Below are 15,366 nucleotides of genomic sequence, written 5' to 3'. Positions count from 1 at the left end.
CCCCTTCATTGGAGGAGGAGGCGCAGCTGGAAAGAGACGCACACACACACACACACACACACACACACGACAAAGGCTCTCCCCTTCATTGGAGGAGGAGGCGCAGCTGGAAAGTGAGATGCACACACACACATACACACACACACGACAAAGGCTCTCCCCTGCATTGGAGGAGGAGGCGCAGCTGGAAAGAGACACACACACACACACACACACACGCAGCTGGAAAATGGGACACACACACACGACAAAGGCTCTCCCCTGCACTGGAGGAGGAGGCGCAGCTGGAAAGTGAGACCAGGCCTTTAGGCAATAGCACTCGAAAGGTGGCGGGGCGAAGGTAATTTCATCAATTGTGGAGTTGGTTGGTTTTTATTAACTGCCACCAAGTCAGAGCCTGGATGGCAGCTTTTAAAACCCCTGTCTTCTGCAGCCAAAGGCCAGGCTGTACGGAAGTTCAGGGCCAATCCAAAGGCATAGGACGACTATGAAGAAGCAGATCTAGAAGGTCTCCGACAGGAACCTCAGAGCATCGAAAGAGAAGGCGTGGGACGTAGGATGTGGACATTTGAGACTCGGAAAGTCCTATTCCACTGACCTTCCGGGCCAACCAAACCAGCCTTTTCCCCTTGCTAGGGGAGACTGTTCCCCCTTGTAAGAAGACCTCATCTGAAGCAGATCATCTACATTATTTTGCTTGGCCTTGGATCCATATCTACAGCCAGGACTCAGCAGAACCTGCATGGGGAAGTATAGTCCCGGCTATGGGAGGCCAAAGCTTAGTTAGTCAAAGGGCTGCAGACATTCCTACATTCTACCAGGACCCAGGGACACAGGGACAGAAGTAGGTCTTCAGAGGGTTGGCCTGGGCGGTGTGGAATATAAGACTGGACAGGGATATCAACACACACACACACACACACACACCAGTGAGACCACACTCATAACCTCAGCCTGATAGGATATTGCCACAGGCTTTGTAGCTAATAAGTGACAGCTCAAAAGAAGAACTGAACGGGGAGATTGGGATTAAACTGCTAAGAGTTCATCTAGAACCTGCCTCTTGGATTCAATTGGACGTAAAGCTCCCATGAGAAATGCCAACTTTGCCCCCCCACCCCCTGCACTCAGCCCCGGCGGTTCTCCTCATAGAAAACTGATGAGAAATGGCATACTGGTATTGGCGATATCTCAAGGACTGAGACAGACCAGGAATGTCGAAATATAAATGTTTGCAGCCTTCCAGCATCTGAAAGCACATTAAAACCACCAAGGATGAGAAACGGGTGCTTATTGAGTTGTCTTGCTTCTCAGGGTATACTCAGACATATTTTGCAAGGTCACCTACTTCCTTTGTCCAAATTAGACTTGGGATTTTGCTTTTGAGCCCTCAGCCTAGGGCCAGAGAAACCTGGAAGAGAGTCCTTGTAACACTTTCAGAATGCGTTTATGAAGAGCAATATTCTTTTTTAAATGATGTGGTTGTCGGGTAACGGTCCAGGCCTAAATGTAGCGAAAACATTTCAAAACCATTACCAGTGGTCAGGAACCGACCTGACAGAACTGTTGATGACAGGATTGGATGTCCCCAACTGGGCACAAGGAGCAGCATTTAAAAAGAGAAACAGGGATTCCCTGTTTGAATGTCAGACAAGTTTTCCCTTTTCTTCATGACAGTCATCTCCCCCCAGCCCTGCATTTATTTGTTCAACAGGTTTCCTGGCATATAATTGACATATCATACAATTCAACAGTTGCGTCACATCAAGAGTTGCACAATCCATAGAAATCATCCTTATAAAAAGTGTCTTACCCTGTGATGTGGTTTGTTTCTCTCGATTTCAGTTGACTTCAGAATATACACTTTCAGTTTTACCATCACTACAGGCTTCTGAAAAGTAAGTTGGGGCAGTCATTGAGAAAACTTGGGATAGGTACTCAGTATGGCTATTAAAATAGAATTTTATTTCAAAGGCAGTTGTAGGGTAAGCATCAGACTGCTAGTCACAAAATCAGAGGTTCAAACCCACCAGCCACTGCAGGACAAAGATAAGGCTATCTATTCCCAAACAGATTCATAGCCTAGGAAACCCTATAGAGGACTGTTACAGGTCAGGACCAATGTGATAGCACCAGGTTTTCGCTTTTCAGGTATTTCAAGTAGCTGGGTGACCTGACAGAACCAAATATTAATTTTTTCTAGAACTATATTAAGTAATTTATTTGTGAAAATTTTCTAGTTGTATCCTACCTCTTCCTCTCTGGATTTCTTATGAGAACTTGCCCCTGCCACACCCAGCCCTCCTCCCACCCCCTTTTCCCCTGATGATGTTTTTAGGAGCTGTGGTCTTGGCTACTATGGGTTTTCTGGAGTTTAGGTAGTACTGTACTCCCATCCACCCCAATCTAGAGTTCCTAAAGGCTGGAAGTCATAGTGTGACCTCATGGGGACACGCTGTAGCTCACCATGCTTCCCTGGTGCCACCTTCTGGAAGATGGGGGTAGCGTAATGTATCTCCTGGGAGTGGTCGGTGCCTGGGCAAAAGACAAGGAATAGGAGTTAATGGGCCAATCATCCAAGCCCGTGACCAGATGACCCCAACTGCCCTGGTAACAGTTCATAGCCACTGGACTTCCAGAAAGCTCTTACCTTCTTGGGCTGTGGAAACATACTGCCTTGGTTCCAACCTGGACGTAGATTCTTTATCTGTAAAACGGGAAAGACATACATTGGGAGTTAATGATGTTTACACTAGACAGTGCTGATGAGTTACTTGCTCTCCATCTTCAATGTGCTCAGGAATAAGGCAGGGTTGACTGGGATTGTTGTTAGCGAGTGCCTGAATCTTATTTACCATAGAGCTATGTGTGATCTCTGTTCGAAGAAATAACTTAGAAGACCCCGGACTATTGTGTGGATAACTCTGAAATGCTATTTTTTAAATCTCCAAGATAAGTTGTTAAGTGAGAAAAGGATGGTGTAGACATGCGTATCCATATGTTAGGATTTCGATGCTCTGGTGCACATGGTCTATCTGTGGAAGGATGTGAAAAGTAAGTTGTCTCCCCTGGGGAGCAGGACTAGGTGGCAGGGGTGGGAGGGAGCCATCACAAGCGATTCCTTTTGTTTCTTTTATTGGTAACCCATGTGTCTGTATTACTTCAAAGGACAACAGCAGGAAGACTGCAAACCGACAGAGCCCCCCCAAAAGCCCAGCTCCTATACCTGCTTGGATTGTACAGATGGTTGCATATTCGGTCACTTCCATGGTCATAACTCCGTTGTCCTTGGGCACGTTCGCTCTCATGGCTTTTCCTACAAAAGTGGGCACAGAATGATTCCATTAGGTCAGCTGCATGTTTTCAACTCTGCCCATGAGCAGGTGCCTTTGAACTTCTGAGAGGAAGATTGCGCTTACTCCAGCAGCCTCAGCTCTCCTGGGGGGGGGGGGGAGTGCCATACCTGAGCCTAGGATTTCTTTTCCAGTCTTGATGGACAACACCTTTGCTTATCAGACCCTGCTCGAGGTGGTCAGACACGTTTTCTTTCCCTTGCTGAAGAGAACATTCTGCCAAATGCTTTGTAGTTGCCACAGTCATTCAGTGGAGTACTATTTTAACCCAGATCAATCCCTATTCAATTCACTTTTGCAAGAACCTAGGCTTTTTTCTTTTTGAATGTAACGTTTATTTGTGAACTGCATGAAGGTTTACAGTAGAGCTCATCAGCTTTAACTCGTCTTCATTTTGATTCATCAGCTCACTTATGGCAATTCCCTCAGTGTCCCATCACGTCCCCTCCCTTCTTCCTTCCGTCCTGTTCGTTCCAGGTCTTTTCTTAGCCCTTCTGAACCTTGTCCTTGGGTAAATGCTGCCCTGTGGTAGTTACATAATCTGGTGTCATTTTGAGAGGATTACAACTGAAGGTGTGGAGTCTAGTCTGTCAATCGGATCATAGCCTCTGTCAATCGGATCATAGCCAATGAGGCCTCTGTGGGCATGGCCTTCTCCTGAGGACTCTGGGAAATCTGGTATTTCCTCCTTGGAGGCGGGACTTCCCTCTCTGCTGACTTCCCTGGGAGACATTGCAGCTGACAAGACACATGGAACTACCCTAGTGCCCTGAGCTGGAAAAGCCACATGGATGCAACCCTGATGCAACCAGACCTCGGAAACCAGAGAAACCTCTGCCAGCGCTGAGATGCTTACAACGCCACTGGACCCAAAGACTTTCTACCCTCTGACCTGTGATCGTCCTGCATTTGGCATCATTGCATGTGTTTTGTGAGTCTGAAGAGGACTTTATAGATTGGTATTGGGCATATGGGCTAATATCGGACTTATGACCTTGGACTGGACTGGGTTGGGATGTTTTCTTAATGTGCAATTACCCTTTATATAAAACTCTCTCTTATATACTTATGCGTGTTTATGAATTTGTTTCTCTAGTCTGCCCTGGCTAACACATGCTACCTTGGTCTCTTGTGGTTGATGATTCTTAACTCTAGCTCACTGGCATTACTGGTATATTGTTTGGCTGAAGATTGAGCCAGAGGGCTCCGTTGCACACCTGAAGAGTGACTAAGGACCATATGCTCCAGGGCTCCACCAGTCTCATCAGTTAGCCTGGTCTCAAACCTAGGCTTTACATCGACAGAGGAGACAAGTTTTAAATACCTTGTGAAGTACATACATTTGTTTGTCATCTGTTTTCAAGTTTTATGTCCATTGAATTCCTGACTTCTCTGAATTAAGACTTTCGCTAGACATGGAGAGAGGCACAGGAACTTAACACATCCCATCGTCCCCTGCCTCAGTTCCAGCACTGTCTCCCATGGCCTCATATTACAGGCAGGTGTGCTGGAGCTAGGTGCAGCAAGCTGGGGGAGTCTATCCCCGGTGTCCTTCAGGTAACTAGCTGGGTGATGGCAGCGCTGAGATGCAGACTATCGTTTGGGCAAATCTAGCTAATCCTCTACGCTTGTGTGTCAGTGGAAAAGGCAACTGTGAACTCTGACCCAGAGGTGGTGATGGGAGAGGAAGATGGAAAAGCACGTTTATCTGCTTGGTTTTTAAAGATAGTTGGATATTCAGCAACTTCCAGGGCATGACTCTAGAGACCTTGTGCATATCACCTCTCTTAGCTTTTCTTACAAAAGTCAGTACATAATTAGCACATTGAATCAATTCTGCCCCATTTTGCTTGTCTCAGGAACAGTAATTGATTGAGGATTCTCTTGGGGACGTGAAGACCTTCATGAGAAGAAACCATTTGCTTGTGGATGCAGCACCTCGTGTAGGGAGGAGAAGGACACCCCTCTTCATTGTCGTCCTCTAAGAGTAAAGTTTAATTAACGTGGAATGGTGTGCCTCCACCCCCACCTCCCCAAGAGAGCTGAAGCCCGACCCTCTCGGGATTGTCACCTTGTTTGGAGAAAGGGTCTTTGAAGACGCTATTAGTTAAGTTACATGAGGTCTTACTGGAGTGCCACAAACCCTAATTCAATATGACTCTATGAGTCAGGATCAACTCGATGGCAGTGAATTTGGAAGTTGTTTGTTTTTTGGTGTTCTTATAAAAAGAGGAAAAGAAACAAAACCAGAGTGAGGCCAAGGGGAGACAGCTATGTGGAGAGGAGGCAGAGACTGGCATACGCATCTACAAACTGTGAATGCCAAGGATTACTGGCACCCACCAGCATTCTAGAGAGGCAAGGAAAGAGCTTCCCCAAGGGCAGCAGTTCTCAACCTGTGGGTCGCCACCCCTTTGGGGGTGGAACGACTCTTTCACAGGGTTCGCCTGAGACCATCGGAAAACACATTATTTCCCATGGTCTTAAGAACCGAGACACCGCTCCTCTATCCGTCTCTAGGTGGGGCCACCCACATGCAGATCTGCCCACCTATGAGTACCGGGTGTGAAATCTGTTACCCATGTTACACCAGGCTTCAAGACAAAATTTCATTGATCTGTCATTAGAGATAAATATTGCACAATATATAATGACATTGTTTTTGTGGTGAATCACTATGCTTTCATTATGTTCAATTGGTAACAATGAAACTATATCCTGCCTATCAGATTCGCATGATGTTTCATAACAGCAAAATTATAGTTGTGAAATAGCAAAGAAAATAATGTTATGGTTGGGGGGTCACCACCACATGAGGAACTGTATGAAAGGGCCACAGCATTAGGAAGGTTGAGAACCACTGCTCAAGGACCTTAAGAGAGATCATAGTCCTGCCAACACCTTGTTTCTGACTTCTAGCCTCCATAACGGAGACAATCGGAGACAATCGGTTTCTTGTTTTAAGCCTCCTTTTGGTACTTTGTTCTAGAAAGCATACAGAGCTGGACCCAGTAAGGATGCTGAGAAATTTCAGGCTCTTGCCTTAGAGGAGTTTGTCATCGGTCTAGGCAATGTAACCAGAGCCACGGTAAAACGTAGACTCTGTTTAAAAATCAAGAAGTCCCTCTTCGACCCTTCGACGACCCAGGTCCTATGCCCAGGAAGCCGTCTAAGTAAGAAAAGGCCCTTATTGGCGACGCCCTACTGTGTGCGACCTGCAGAGGTGTCTGTTTCACCCACTGTCACTCTTGTCATCCTTTACTGCTTGCTTCATTTTTGCCCCGTTCCCATTTCCGATCCCACTCCCCACCTCCACCCACCCCCACCAGCTCACTCTCCAGCTCCACCCCTGCCCCTGCCGCTGCCTGTGTCCGGCACCCTGGGAGACCCGGTAAAGTCCCACCACAGCACTTACTTGCTTTGTGTTTGGGTAGTTGCCAGCACAGCAGGATCAAGGCTATTGCGATTAGCACCAGAACCAACGCAGGAAGCAGCAGCTGCAGGCAAAGAGGACAGCCGCCTTCACCTGGAAGAGACAATTCAGGGGTCCCACTCTCTCTGCCAATGAACTGTTCAATGTTCACGAAAGGGCAAGCACAGCTGTGTCCCAGAGTGACAGACAGGCTCCGCACACTCGGCGCTGTCCAGTCGGTTCCCACTCATAGCCTCCCTTGCAAAACAGAATGCAGCACTGCCCGGTCCTGCGCCGTCTTCTGGGTTGGCCTTATGTCTGAGCCCATGGTTGCAGCCACTGCATCAGTCCCTCCTGTCCAAGGTCTTCCTCTCTGTCACTGCCCTCTACTTTACCAAGCATGCCGGCCTTCTCCAGGGACTGGTCTCCCTGACAACATGTCCAAAGTATGTTCAGGAGATGCCGTCTCCCTGTCGTTGCCTCTAAGGAGAATTCTGGCAGTACCTCTGCCAAGAGCCCTTTGTTTCTTCTTTGGGAAGGATAAATTGGGTAAGAACCTTGGGCAGAGTCTGGAAGCGGGTTGGCATCTGACTGGGCAGGGAATTGGGGGTCTTGGTACCCAGAGTAGAAATGCAAGATCCAGGTGGGCCCATCAGAAAGTGCCTGGTCGAGATGCACCACAGTATTGCCCTCACTAGAAAGCTCAGGTCTGGAGAAGGGGTAACCCTTGATCCAGCTGAAGGTGGTGCTCGAAGCCTGTGGGTATTAGGTGTTGTGATGTTGACCCAGGACAACATGATCTGACACAGGAGACCGCCCTCCTAGGGTTTCCGCAGAGAATCATATAGCCATTTCTTCTCCCCATGGAGTTGTTGAGTGGGTTTAAACCACCAACCTTTGGGTTGCTAGCTCAGTGCTTAGCCTTCACTCTTTGCTGGAAGTCTAGACTCAACAAATGTGAGCAGCTCAGCCCTAAGCAGCCAATCAGGCAGGCACAGGTGTTAAAAAAAAGTCTGATGAAAAAGCCAAGAGACCCGCCAGCCCCAGGAGGGATACAGGTTCTAAAGTAGCTGCTGAGAACAGGGGCGGGGGAAGGATACCGCTGGAGTTGGGGTCGGGTAGGAATCTCACTACAAAATTCACTGCAGGGTCCCTTCTTGCTGTCATTCTAGACTTTTCTATGGCTCATCTAGGGCAGAAAGCTTGACCTTTGGAGCCAAGTGGGAATTGGGTGGGCAGAAGAGCAGCTGCCATATCTGGGAGCAAACCCAAGCCCCATGTAAGAAATCAAACTCAGAGTCGCTCTTACCTGTTATGGATATGAGGACCGGTTGACTGTATTTTGCATGGTTAGGCAACTTGTTTTTAGCTTTACACTTATACGTTCCCTCCATTCTGGTGTTCTTGGTGATGTGAATTTCAGCAGGCTCCCTTATATTCATGGAAACAGTTGATAGGGTGACATTACTCTCAAAGAAAGTATAGTTGATGGGCAACGAGCCCTGGGATGAGATGCAGCGTAGTGTTACTATATATTGTGCACTGTTTGTTTGAATCGCATCAACATTCAGGACTGGGGTGGCCACTGGGTCTAGAAAGACAAAAATTCACATCAAGGAACAAGCAGATTGGGTTCACTCACTCGGTCCACAGACATCAATAGAACCTCCATTCCATTCCAGACCATGGAGCCAAAGGTGACTGAGAACCCTCTGTAGAAGTCAGGAAGCCCAGAGCCTGCTGGGAAAGACAGAGAGGTGTGTGCCTAACCCAGGGGGACAGTCACTGAATGCTGAGATAGCTCCGAGGATGGTGGGTGTCTCTGCTTTGAGGCATCAAGGTCAAAGCATGCCTTTCTTCAGAATTCGTTGTTTGATTATTGTTTATCTTAGTATCATCTTGTCAAAAATGCACTTCCAAATATGAAGTTGAGAAGCACTTCGATTCTCAGTTCTTATAAGGTTAACGTGATAGTATTAAAAAAAATCAATTCAAGTCTCCAAGTACAATTTTCTCTAGCTATATTTTCATCTATAGAATAGAATTACAGTTATCTTTAATTTCTTCCAAAAAATCAAGGCGACACTATGATTTATAGATTCAAGGGAAGGTCTTAACAGAAAGGCTGCAAGATGACACAGCCTTGCTTACTAAAGGTGAGGACTTGAAGCACTTATTGTTTGTGGGAAACAGAAGGATTTCTCCCAAGTTGTCTCCCCCAAAGATATGCCAAACTTAGCTGCTTGCGAATGAATATACACTTGGAGGTCATCAGAAGTAGATCAGGGGTTATTCTCCCTAAGGGTTATCAGCCATCTAGAGCAAGCAGTCACCACTGTTTATCCCACAACAAGTAGGGCCCACTCCCTTCTGATAAGGATAGTAGTTGTCTGTTTCCTTGTAGGAGACCCCAGAGAGATGAAGCCCGCCCAAGGGTGGCCAAGATTAGGCCACCATCATGAAGCTAGGGTCCGCCCATCTTGTCACATTTATACCTCTAGTTCCACCCCTTCCTATCATGTGTACGGCCCTAGCTCATCCCCTTCCTGTTACACCTATGCCCATTGTACATCCCCTTCCTATAATGTGTCTGCCTATTGTACTGCCCCTTCCTGTGACTTGTGGTTACCTGTAATCACGCCCCCTGAAGTAGATATAACCATTGGTTAGCAAAAACGCGTCCTGGAGCCTCCTGCCCAGTCCTGGAGCCTCCTGCTGGGTATCTGCCCCACCTCACCTCAGCCCACCTGTGCGTGGACCTGGCTGGTAAGATCATGGTCATCCAGGAGGTGAGCATGCTACCATAAAATGTGTCTGACCCCATTATTTGACTCTCTCTTCTATCTCTCATGCTCTCTATGACTTTACTATAATCTTTATGTATCTCAACCGTACAATTGTGCTAATTAAACCCACGATTAGTGGTGGGGGGCTGGCACCCCCTCCAACCACAATTGTTGAAGATCAAGGTTTACAACTCGATGTAAAGAAAACCAAAATCTTCACACCTGGACTAATTGGTAACATTGCGATAAATGGTGGGGAAAAGTTGAAATTGTTGAGGCTTTTGTCTTGCTTGGAGCCACAATCAATGCTCATGGAAGCAGCAGTCAAGAGATCAAAGGACACATTGCAATGGGTAGGTCTGCTGCACAAGACTTCTTTAAAGTGTTTGAAAAGCAAAGATGTTACTTTGGGGACTAAGGGGCGCCTGACCAGAGCCATGGCGTTTTCAGTTTCCTCATATGCATGTGAAAGTTGGTCATTGAATACGGAAGGCCAGTGAAAATTTGATGCATGTGAACTATGGTGCCGGTGAAGCATATTAACTTGTACCACGGACTGCCAAAGAAACAAACAGATCTGTCTTAAGAAGAGGTATAGCCAGAACATTCCTTAGAGACAAGATGGTTAGACTTTGCCTTACGTACTTTGGACGTGTTGTCCGGAGAGACCAGTCCCTGGAGAGGACATCATGCTTGGTAAAGTGAAGGGGCAACCAAAGAGAGGAAGGTCCTCAAGGAGGTGGGCGGACACGGTGGCAGCAACATGGCATAAGAGCAATGGTGAGGATGGTGTAAGACCAGGCAGTGTTTCCTTCCTTTGTCCATAGTGTTGCTGAGGCAAAGCCAACCTGACCACACCTAAGAACAGCAACTGACCGGGAAAGTGAGTCCGCTAAGCTCCATCAGGTCAGACTGTATTCGTGGGATTATCCAGTTATACCATCTATTAACATGATAGCGTTCTAGGGGACGGAGGCTGGTTGGTGAGTCCATACTTGGGGCAGGATACATACCTACATTGATATCGCATTTCACCTTCACAACAGTATCACAAGGGGGATAGGATCACACCCATTTTCCAGGTCACTGAGATTGAGAGAGGCTATGGAAGTTGCCCAAGATCACAGAGTTAGTAAGTGGTAGAGGAAGCATTCACCTTAAAACCCATTCTCTCTGTGTATTTGTCTTTCACAACAACATCAGTTTGGCTTACAGGCAGTAAGATAAAAGGGGTTGAAGAGTTAAGAATGATCAGGAAATCTTAGGAAAGGGTTTAGAATCTCCAGGCTCAGTTCCTATCATGAGCAGACATCATGTGACAGCATCCCCAACAGAATGGCATTCGGAACTCAGAGGCAACACTGGGGACAATACCAACTGAATCTTTCTCTTATGGAATGGAAATCTACCTCCTGAAATTTTCAAGAATTTCTGCAAACAAGCAAAACATCAAAAGCTATGTTTGCAGATCCTTCTTGTCAGTGCTACAAACTCTAGCTCAGTCCTTCCTACACAGGGTCCCCCGCTATCTCAAGGCTGCGCTAAACCAAAGCATTAATTTTTGCTTGTTTAATACAAGTGACTGTGCGCTTCTGCAGTTGAAGCAGAATGTGTGTGTGTGTGTGTGTGTGTGTGTGTGTGTGTGTGTGTGTGTGTGTGTTATTGTCAAGGTTGGTTCTAAGTCATCGCAACCCCAGGTGCCACAGAATGACGCTGCCTGATCCTGCGCCAGCCTTCCATGATTATTCTCATCTAAATGATCTGGAAATCTGCAAAAGTGTATTTGATGCAGTCTCCTTCAACTCCCCTAACGATGCCTTTCATTCCGTGTGTTTGCTATTGGCGTTTCTTTCTGTAAATAGAGAAAAAAATGGATCTTCGCATTTCTCACTTTTTGACACAGACAAGAACTCCACAGCCAGCCAGTTGATCCCGACTCACAGCGACCTGAGCACTTATACTCTTCTGTCCTTCCCCTCAGCGGCCCCTGGGATGCTGTGGGTTAGGCATCGGGAAGCCAGTCACAGAGTTGGTGGCTCCATGAAGAGTCAGAGTCTCTGAAACCCTCTCCTCTGCCCCATGGGGTTGCTATGAGTTGGAATTGACTAAGTGGAAGGGGGCTTGTTTTTTCAGGTGGGCACTTTCATATACATATATAAATATAACTAATAACATATCTTCAGGTCTTTCTCTAGTTACACCTGGAGCGCCTTCTCATCTCTGTTCACTGCTGCGTAGTACTCCACTGTGTGGAGCACCTCTGGGTTATTTATAGAGCCCTCTGTGGGTGCACCCTTGGGTTTGTCTAATCTTTTGTTATTGTAAAGAGTGGTTTCACAGCATGATGGTTGTAGCTGGTTTCGCTGAACCAATCAAGTGAAAAATGTTGCGTTAGCATTCTGTTGCCTATATTTTTGTAACAGTTTTAAAAACATACTATAGTAAATAACCTTGCACATACAATATTTTGTACCTGTGAGGTGTGCCTGTAGGAAAGTCTTAGATGAGAGATCGTTAAGACAGAGGGTCAATATCTTTGTAAGCTTGGTTTTGGAGCTTACTCAAGAGCATGACTGCATTTGCCCTTATCACATCTCAAGCTGTCAATGAGGGTTCATCAGTCTAGCTGATTGAAATCCATTCAAGGTTTTAGCTGCTAGATTTCCTTCATTCACATATTTGATGGAGCTCATGTCGTTCCGTGATACCCTTGTGTGTAATAAAAGTCCACACAGAAGACAAGAAGACAGTTTAGCTGTTGTTGATAGGTGCCATTGAGTCCGTTGTGAGAATGAAATACTGCCCGGTCCTAGGTCATCCTCACACTTTTCTTAGGTCTGAGCCCATTGTTGCAGGCATGGTATCAATCCATCTCCTTGAGGGGCTTCCTCTTTTTCATTACCCTGCTACTTTATCAAGCGTGATGTCCTTCTCCAGGGGCTAGTCCCTCCTAACAACATGTCTAAAGTATATAAGATAAAGTCTCACCATCCTTGCCTCTATGGAGCTGTGTTAGTCTGGGTTGACTAGAGAAACAAATCCAGAGACAATCATATATGTGTAAAAGAGAACTTTATATCAAAGAGCAATTGTACATTCAGAAAACATCTCAGCCCAGTCCAGATCAAGTCCATAAATCTGATATTAGCCCATACGTCCGTTACCAGTCTATACAGTCTTCTTCAGACTCACACAGCACATGCAATGACATCGAATGCAGGAAGAAAGATTACAGGCCAGTGGGTGGAAAGTCCTGTGGATCCAGTGGCAGTGGAAGCCTTTCAGCACTGGCGTGCATCTCCATGTGGCTCCTCCAGCCCCAGGGTTCTGGCTCCATCAGCGAAGCACATCTGGCTTGTCAGCAGGAAGATGCAGCAGAGAGAGAGTATCTCTGGCCTCCAGTGAGCTATTTATGTCCTTCAAGCCTCCAAATGAGGTCATCAAGCTGTGACCTGACTGACAGGCTAGACTCCACTCCATAAGTTGACAGGAGATTACGTAACTGCCAAAGGAGCACTCTGGCCATACTTCTTCCAAGACAGATCGGTTTGTCCTTTCAGCAGTCTATAGTGCTTTCAGTATTCTCAGGCACCACAATTCAAATGGATTGATTCTTCTTTGGTCTTCTTTATTCAATGTTCAACTTTCACATGCACATGAGGCCATTGAAAATTCCATGGCTTTGGGTTAGGTGCACCTTAGTCCTCAACAACAACAACTGCTTTCTCTCTGCTTCACCTTACTGCTGGTGAGCCATGCTGCTGGGAGCTTCCAGAGCCCTGTCATGCCACCACCACCATTGGATCCACCACCCACCAGCTGGTGATGTTGTTGCATTCTGCATTGTTGCATATGGCTGTGTGAGTCTGAAGACGGACGGACTCATGGACCAGTATCAGACTTATGGACTAGCATTGGGCTTATGGATTTTATTTGGACTGGGCTGGGATGTGTGCTGGATATATAATTACTTCTTAATATAAAAGTCTCTCTTACACATATATGTGAGGGTCACTGGATTTGTTTCTCTAGTCTACCCGGACTAACACATTATGGTACCTTGGGGCATGGGGTACTAGAGAAACATCGTGAAGATGGAGAGTAGATGCTTGCTTGAACTCTGCCTCATGATAGTTTTTCTTCTTTGGCTAGCCAGAGGTCAGATAGACCCACACTGTTTACTCAATTGTTTTCTGGAAAGGGCATGGGAAGTGAAGGTTTTGATTCATAGAAGTTGTCTTTGGTTATTCCTGTTTGAAATGGCAAAAATGAATGTGATTAATGTAAATTTTGAGCTGGGGGTGGGGGGTGGCCTCTTGAACTTCTCTGAGACCTGGCTGCAAGTGAGAATGACTGACAGAAGGCCCCACACTTGCTTGATGCAGCCCGAGGCCGAAGGCCATATTGCATATGAATGGGGCGTAAGTCAGATAAGAAAGGATTGAATTTGATGGTTTTAAGTTTAGATAAGAAAGTTTAGTTCAGAGGGGTCTCGGGGAGGAGATGAGCCAGTCAGGGTGTGATGTAACAACGATGAGAAATACAACTTTCCTCTAGTTCCTAAATGTTTCCTCCCCGCTCCCACTACCATGACTCAAATTCGACCTTGCAAGTCTGGCTAGACCAGAGGATGTACACTGGTACAGATAGGAACTGGAAATCCAGGGAATCCAGGGCGGATGAGCCCTACAGGACCAGTGGTGTGAGTGGTGAAACAGGGAGGGTAAAGGGAGAATGGGTAGGAAAGAGGGAACCGATTACAAGGAACTATATGTGACCTCCTCCCTGGGGGACAGACAACAGAAAAGTAGGTGAAGGGAGATGTTGGACAGGGCAAGATATGACAAAATACCAATTTATAAACTATCAAGGGCTCATGAGGGAGGGGGGAGCGGGGAGGGAGGGGAAAAATGAGGACCCAATGTCGGGGGTTTAAGTGGAGAGAAAATGTTTTGAGAATGATGTACAAATGCGCTTTACACAATTGATGTGTGTATGGATTGCGATAACAGTTGTATGAGCCCCTAATAAAATTTTTTTTTAAAAAGTAGAAAGCAAGTGTTTTGCCAATAATGATGGCAACAAATGTACAAATGTACTTGAAACAATGTATGTATGTATGGATTATGATGAGTTGTACGAGCCCCCAATAAAATGATTTAAAAAAAAAAAGAAAGTTTAGTTTAGAAAAGATGTTTTAGATAGAAAAGGATTGAATGTTACAGTTTTAAGAATGTGTTTAAGAGCTGACGCAACTGTTTATACTCATTTCTTCTGTTTATTGTTATGGAAATACGTGGGTTAGACATGATTAATAGAAAGTATGAAAATTGAGAGTTTGTAAACCCACTTTATTCAGGCATTAAAATTGGGACTTTAAATGGGATGGGGACACTCCTGCAAAGAAGGCTCTGAAACTATAAACCCCACCCAGTGCTTTGAGTGCTCATACATTTGCATTTGAAAAGACTTGCCTAGCGGTCTGTTGGCAGACTGAAAAAATAAAAGAAGAAGAAAAGGAATTTGGCCTTTTTGAATTTTTAACTAGTGGTTTGTGCCTGATGCTGGAAAAATTTGGAGCCATGAATAACCTCTCCTCTGTAGGACTGAATGTTCAAGGGAGCCTGCAGTCAGCGTGAAGTGCTTGCTAGGTGACCTTCTGGATCCACTTGTTGAATAGAAGTAGAAGAAATGCAGCAATAAAGAGAAGGTTGAGTCTGGCCACTGACACCCAAGGACCTGGTTCATAGGGACTAGAGGCGAAGATGAAAGTGGGTTGGCTGGTCTGAAGTTCATAAACTAGCCCAAGGGGGCT

General features: G+C 46.1%; 1 protein-coding gene across 2 annotated transcripts in view; it reads right to left on the bottom strand.

Annotated features, from left to right (window-relative positions):
- The window catches only part of MILR1 (mast cell immunoglobulin like receptor 1), a 39,424-nt gene that overhangs the window by 5,827 nt on the left and 18,231 nt on the right, over positions 1-15,366 (bottom strand). For both annotated transcript variants that reach the window (XM_045299921.1, XM_045299922.1), the window contains exons 4-9: positions 8,075-8,356; positions 6,769-6,879; positions 3,227-3,316; positions 2,651-2,707; positions 2,467-2,535; positions 1,814-1,891 (exon numbers count right to left, since the gene is read on the bottom strand). In XM_045299921.1, the coding sequence (XP_045155856.1) occupies positions 1,842-1,891; positions 2,467-2,535; positions 2,651-2,707; positions 3,227-3,316; positions 6,769-6,879; positions 8,075-8,356 (659 nt within the window). In that variant the 3' untranslated portion in view covers positions 1,814-1,841. The remainder of the gene's footprint in view (positions 1-1,813; positions 1,892-2,466; positions 2,536-2,650; positions 2,708-3,226; positions 3,317-6,768; positions 6,880-8,074; positions 8,357-15,366) is intronic.

Source organism: Echinops telfairi, unplaced genomic scaffold (assembly GCF_000313985.2).
Source record: "Echinops telfairi isolate 266 unplaced genomic scaffold, ASM31398v2 ScPeMD7_7458;HRSCAF=8496, whole genome shotgun sequence".
Classification (NCBI taxonomy): Eukaryota; Metazoa; Chordata; class Mammalia; order Afrosoricida; family Tenrecidae; genus Echinops; species Echinops telfairi.
The sequence above is the reverse complement of the archived record's forward strand: the minus strand, read 5'-3'. Positions and strand labels throughout refer to the sequence as shown.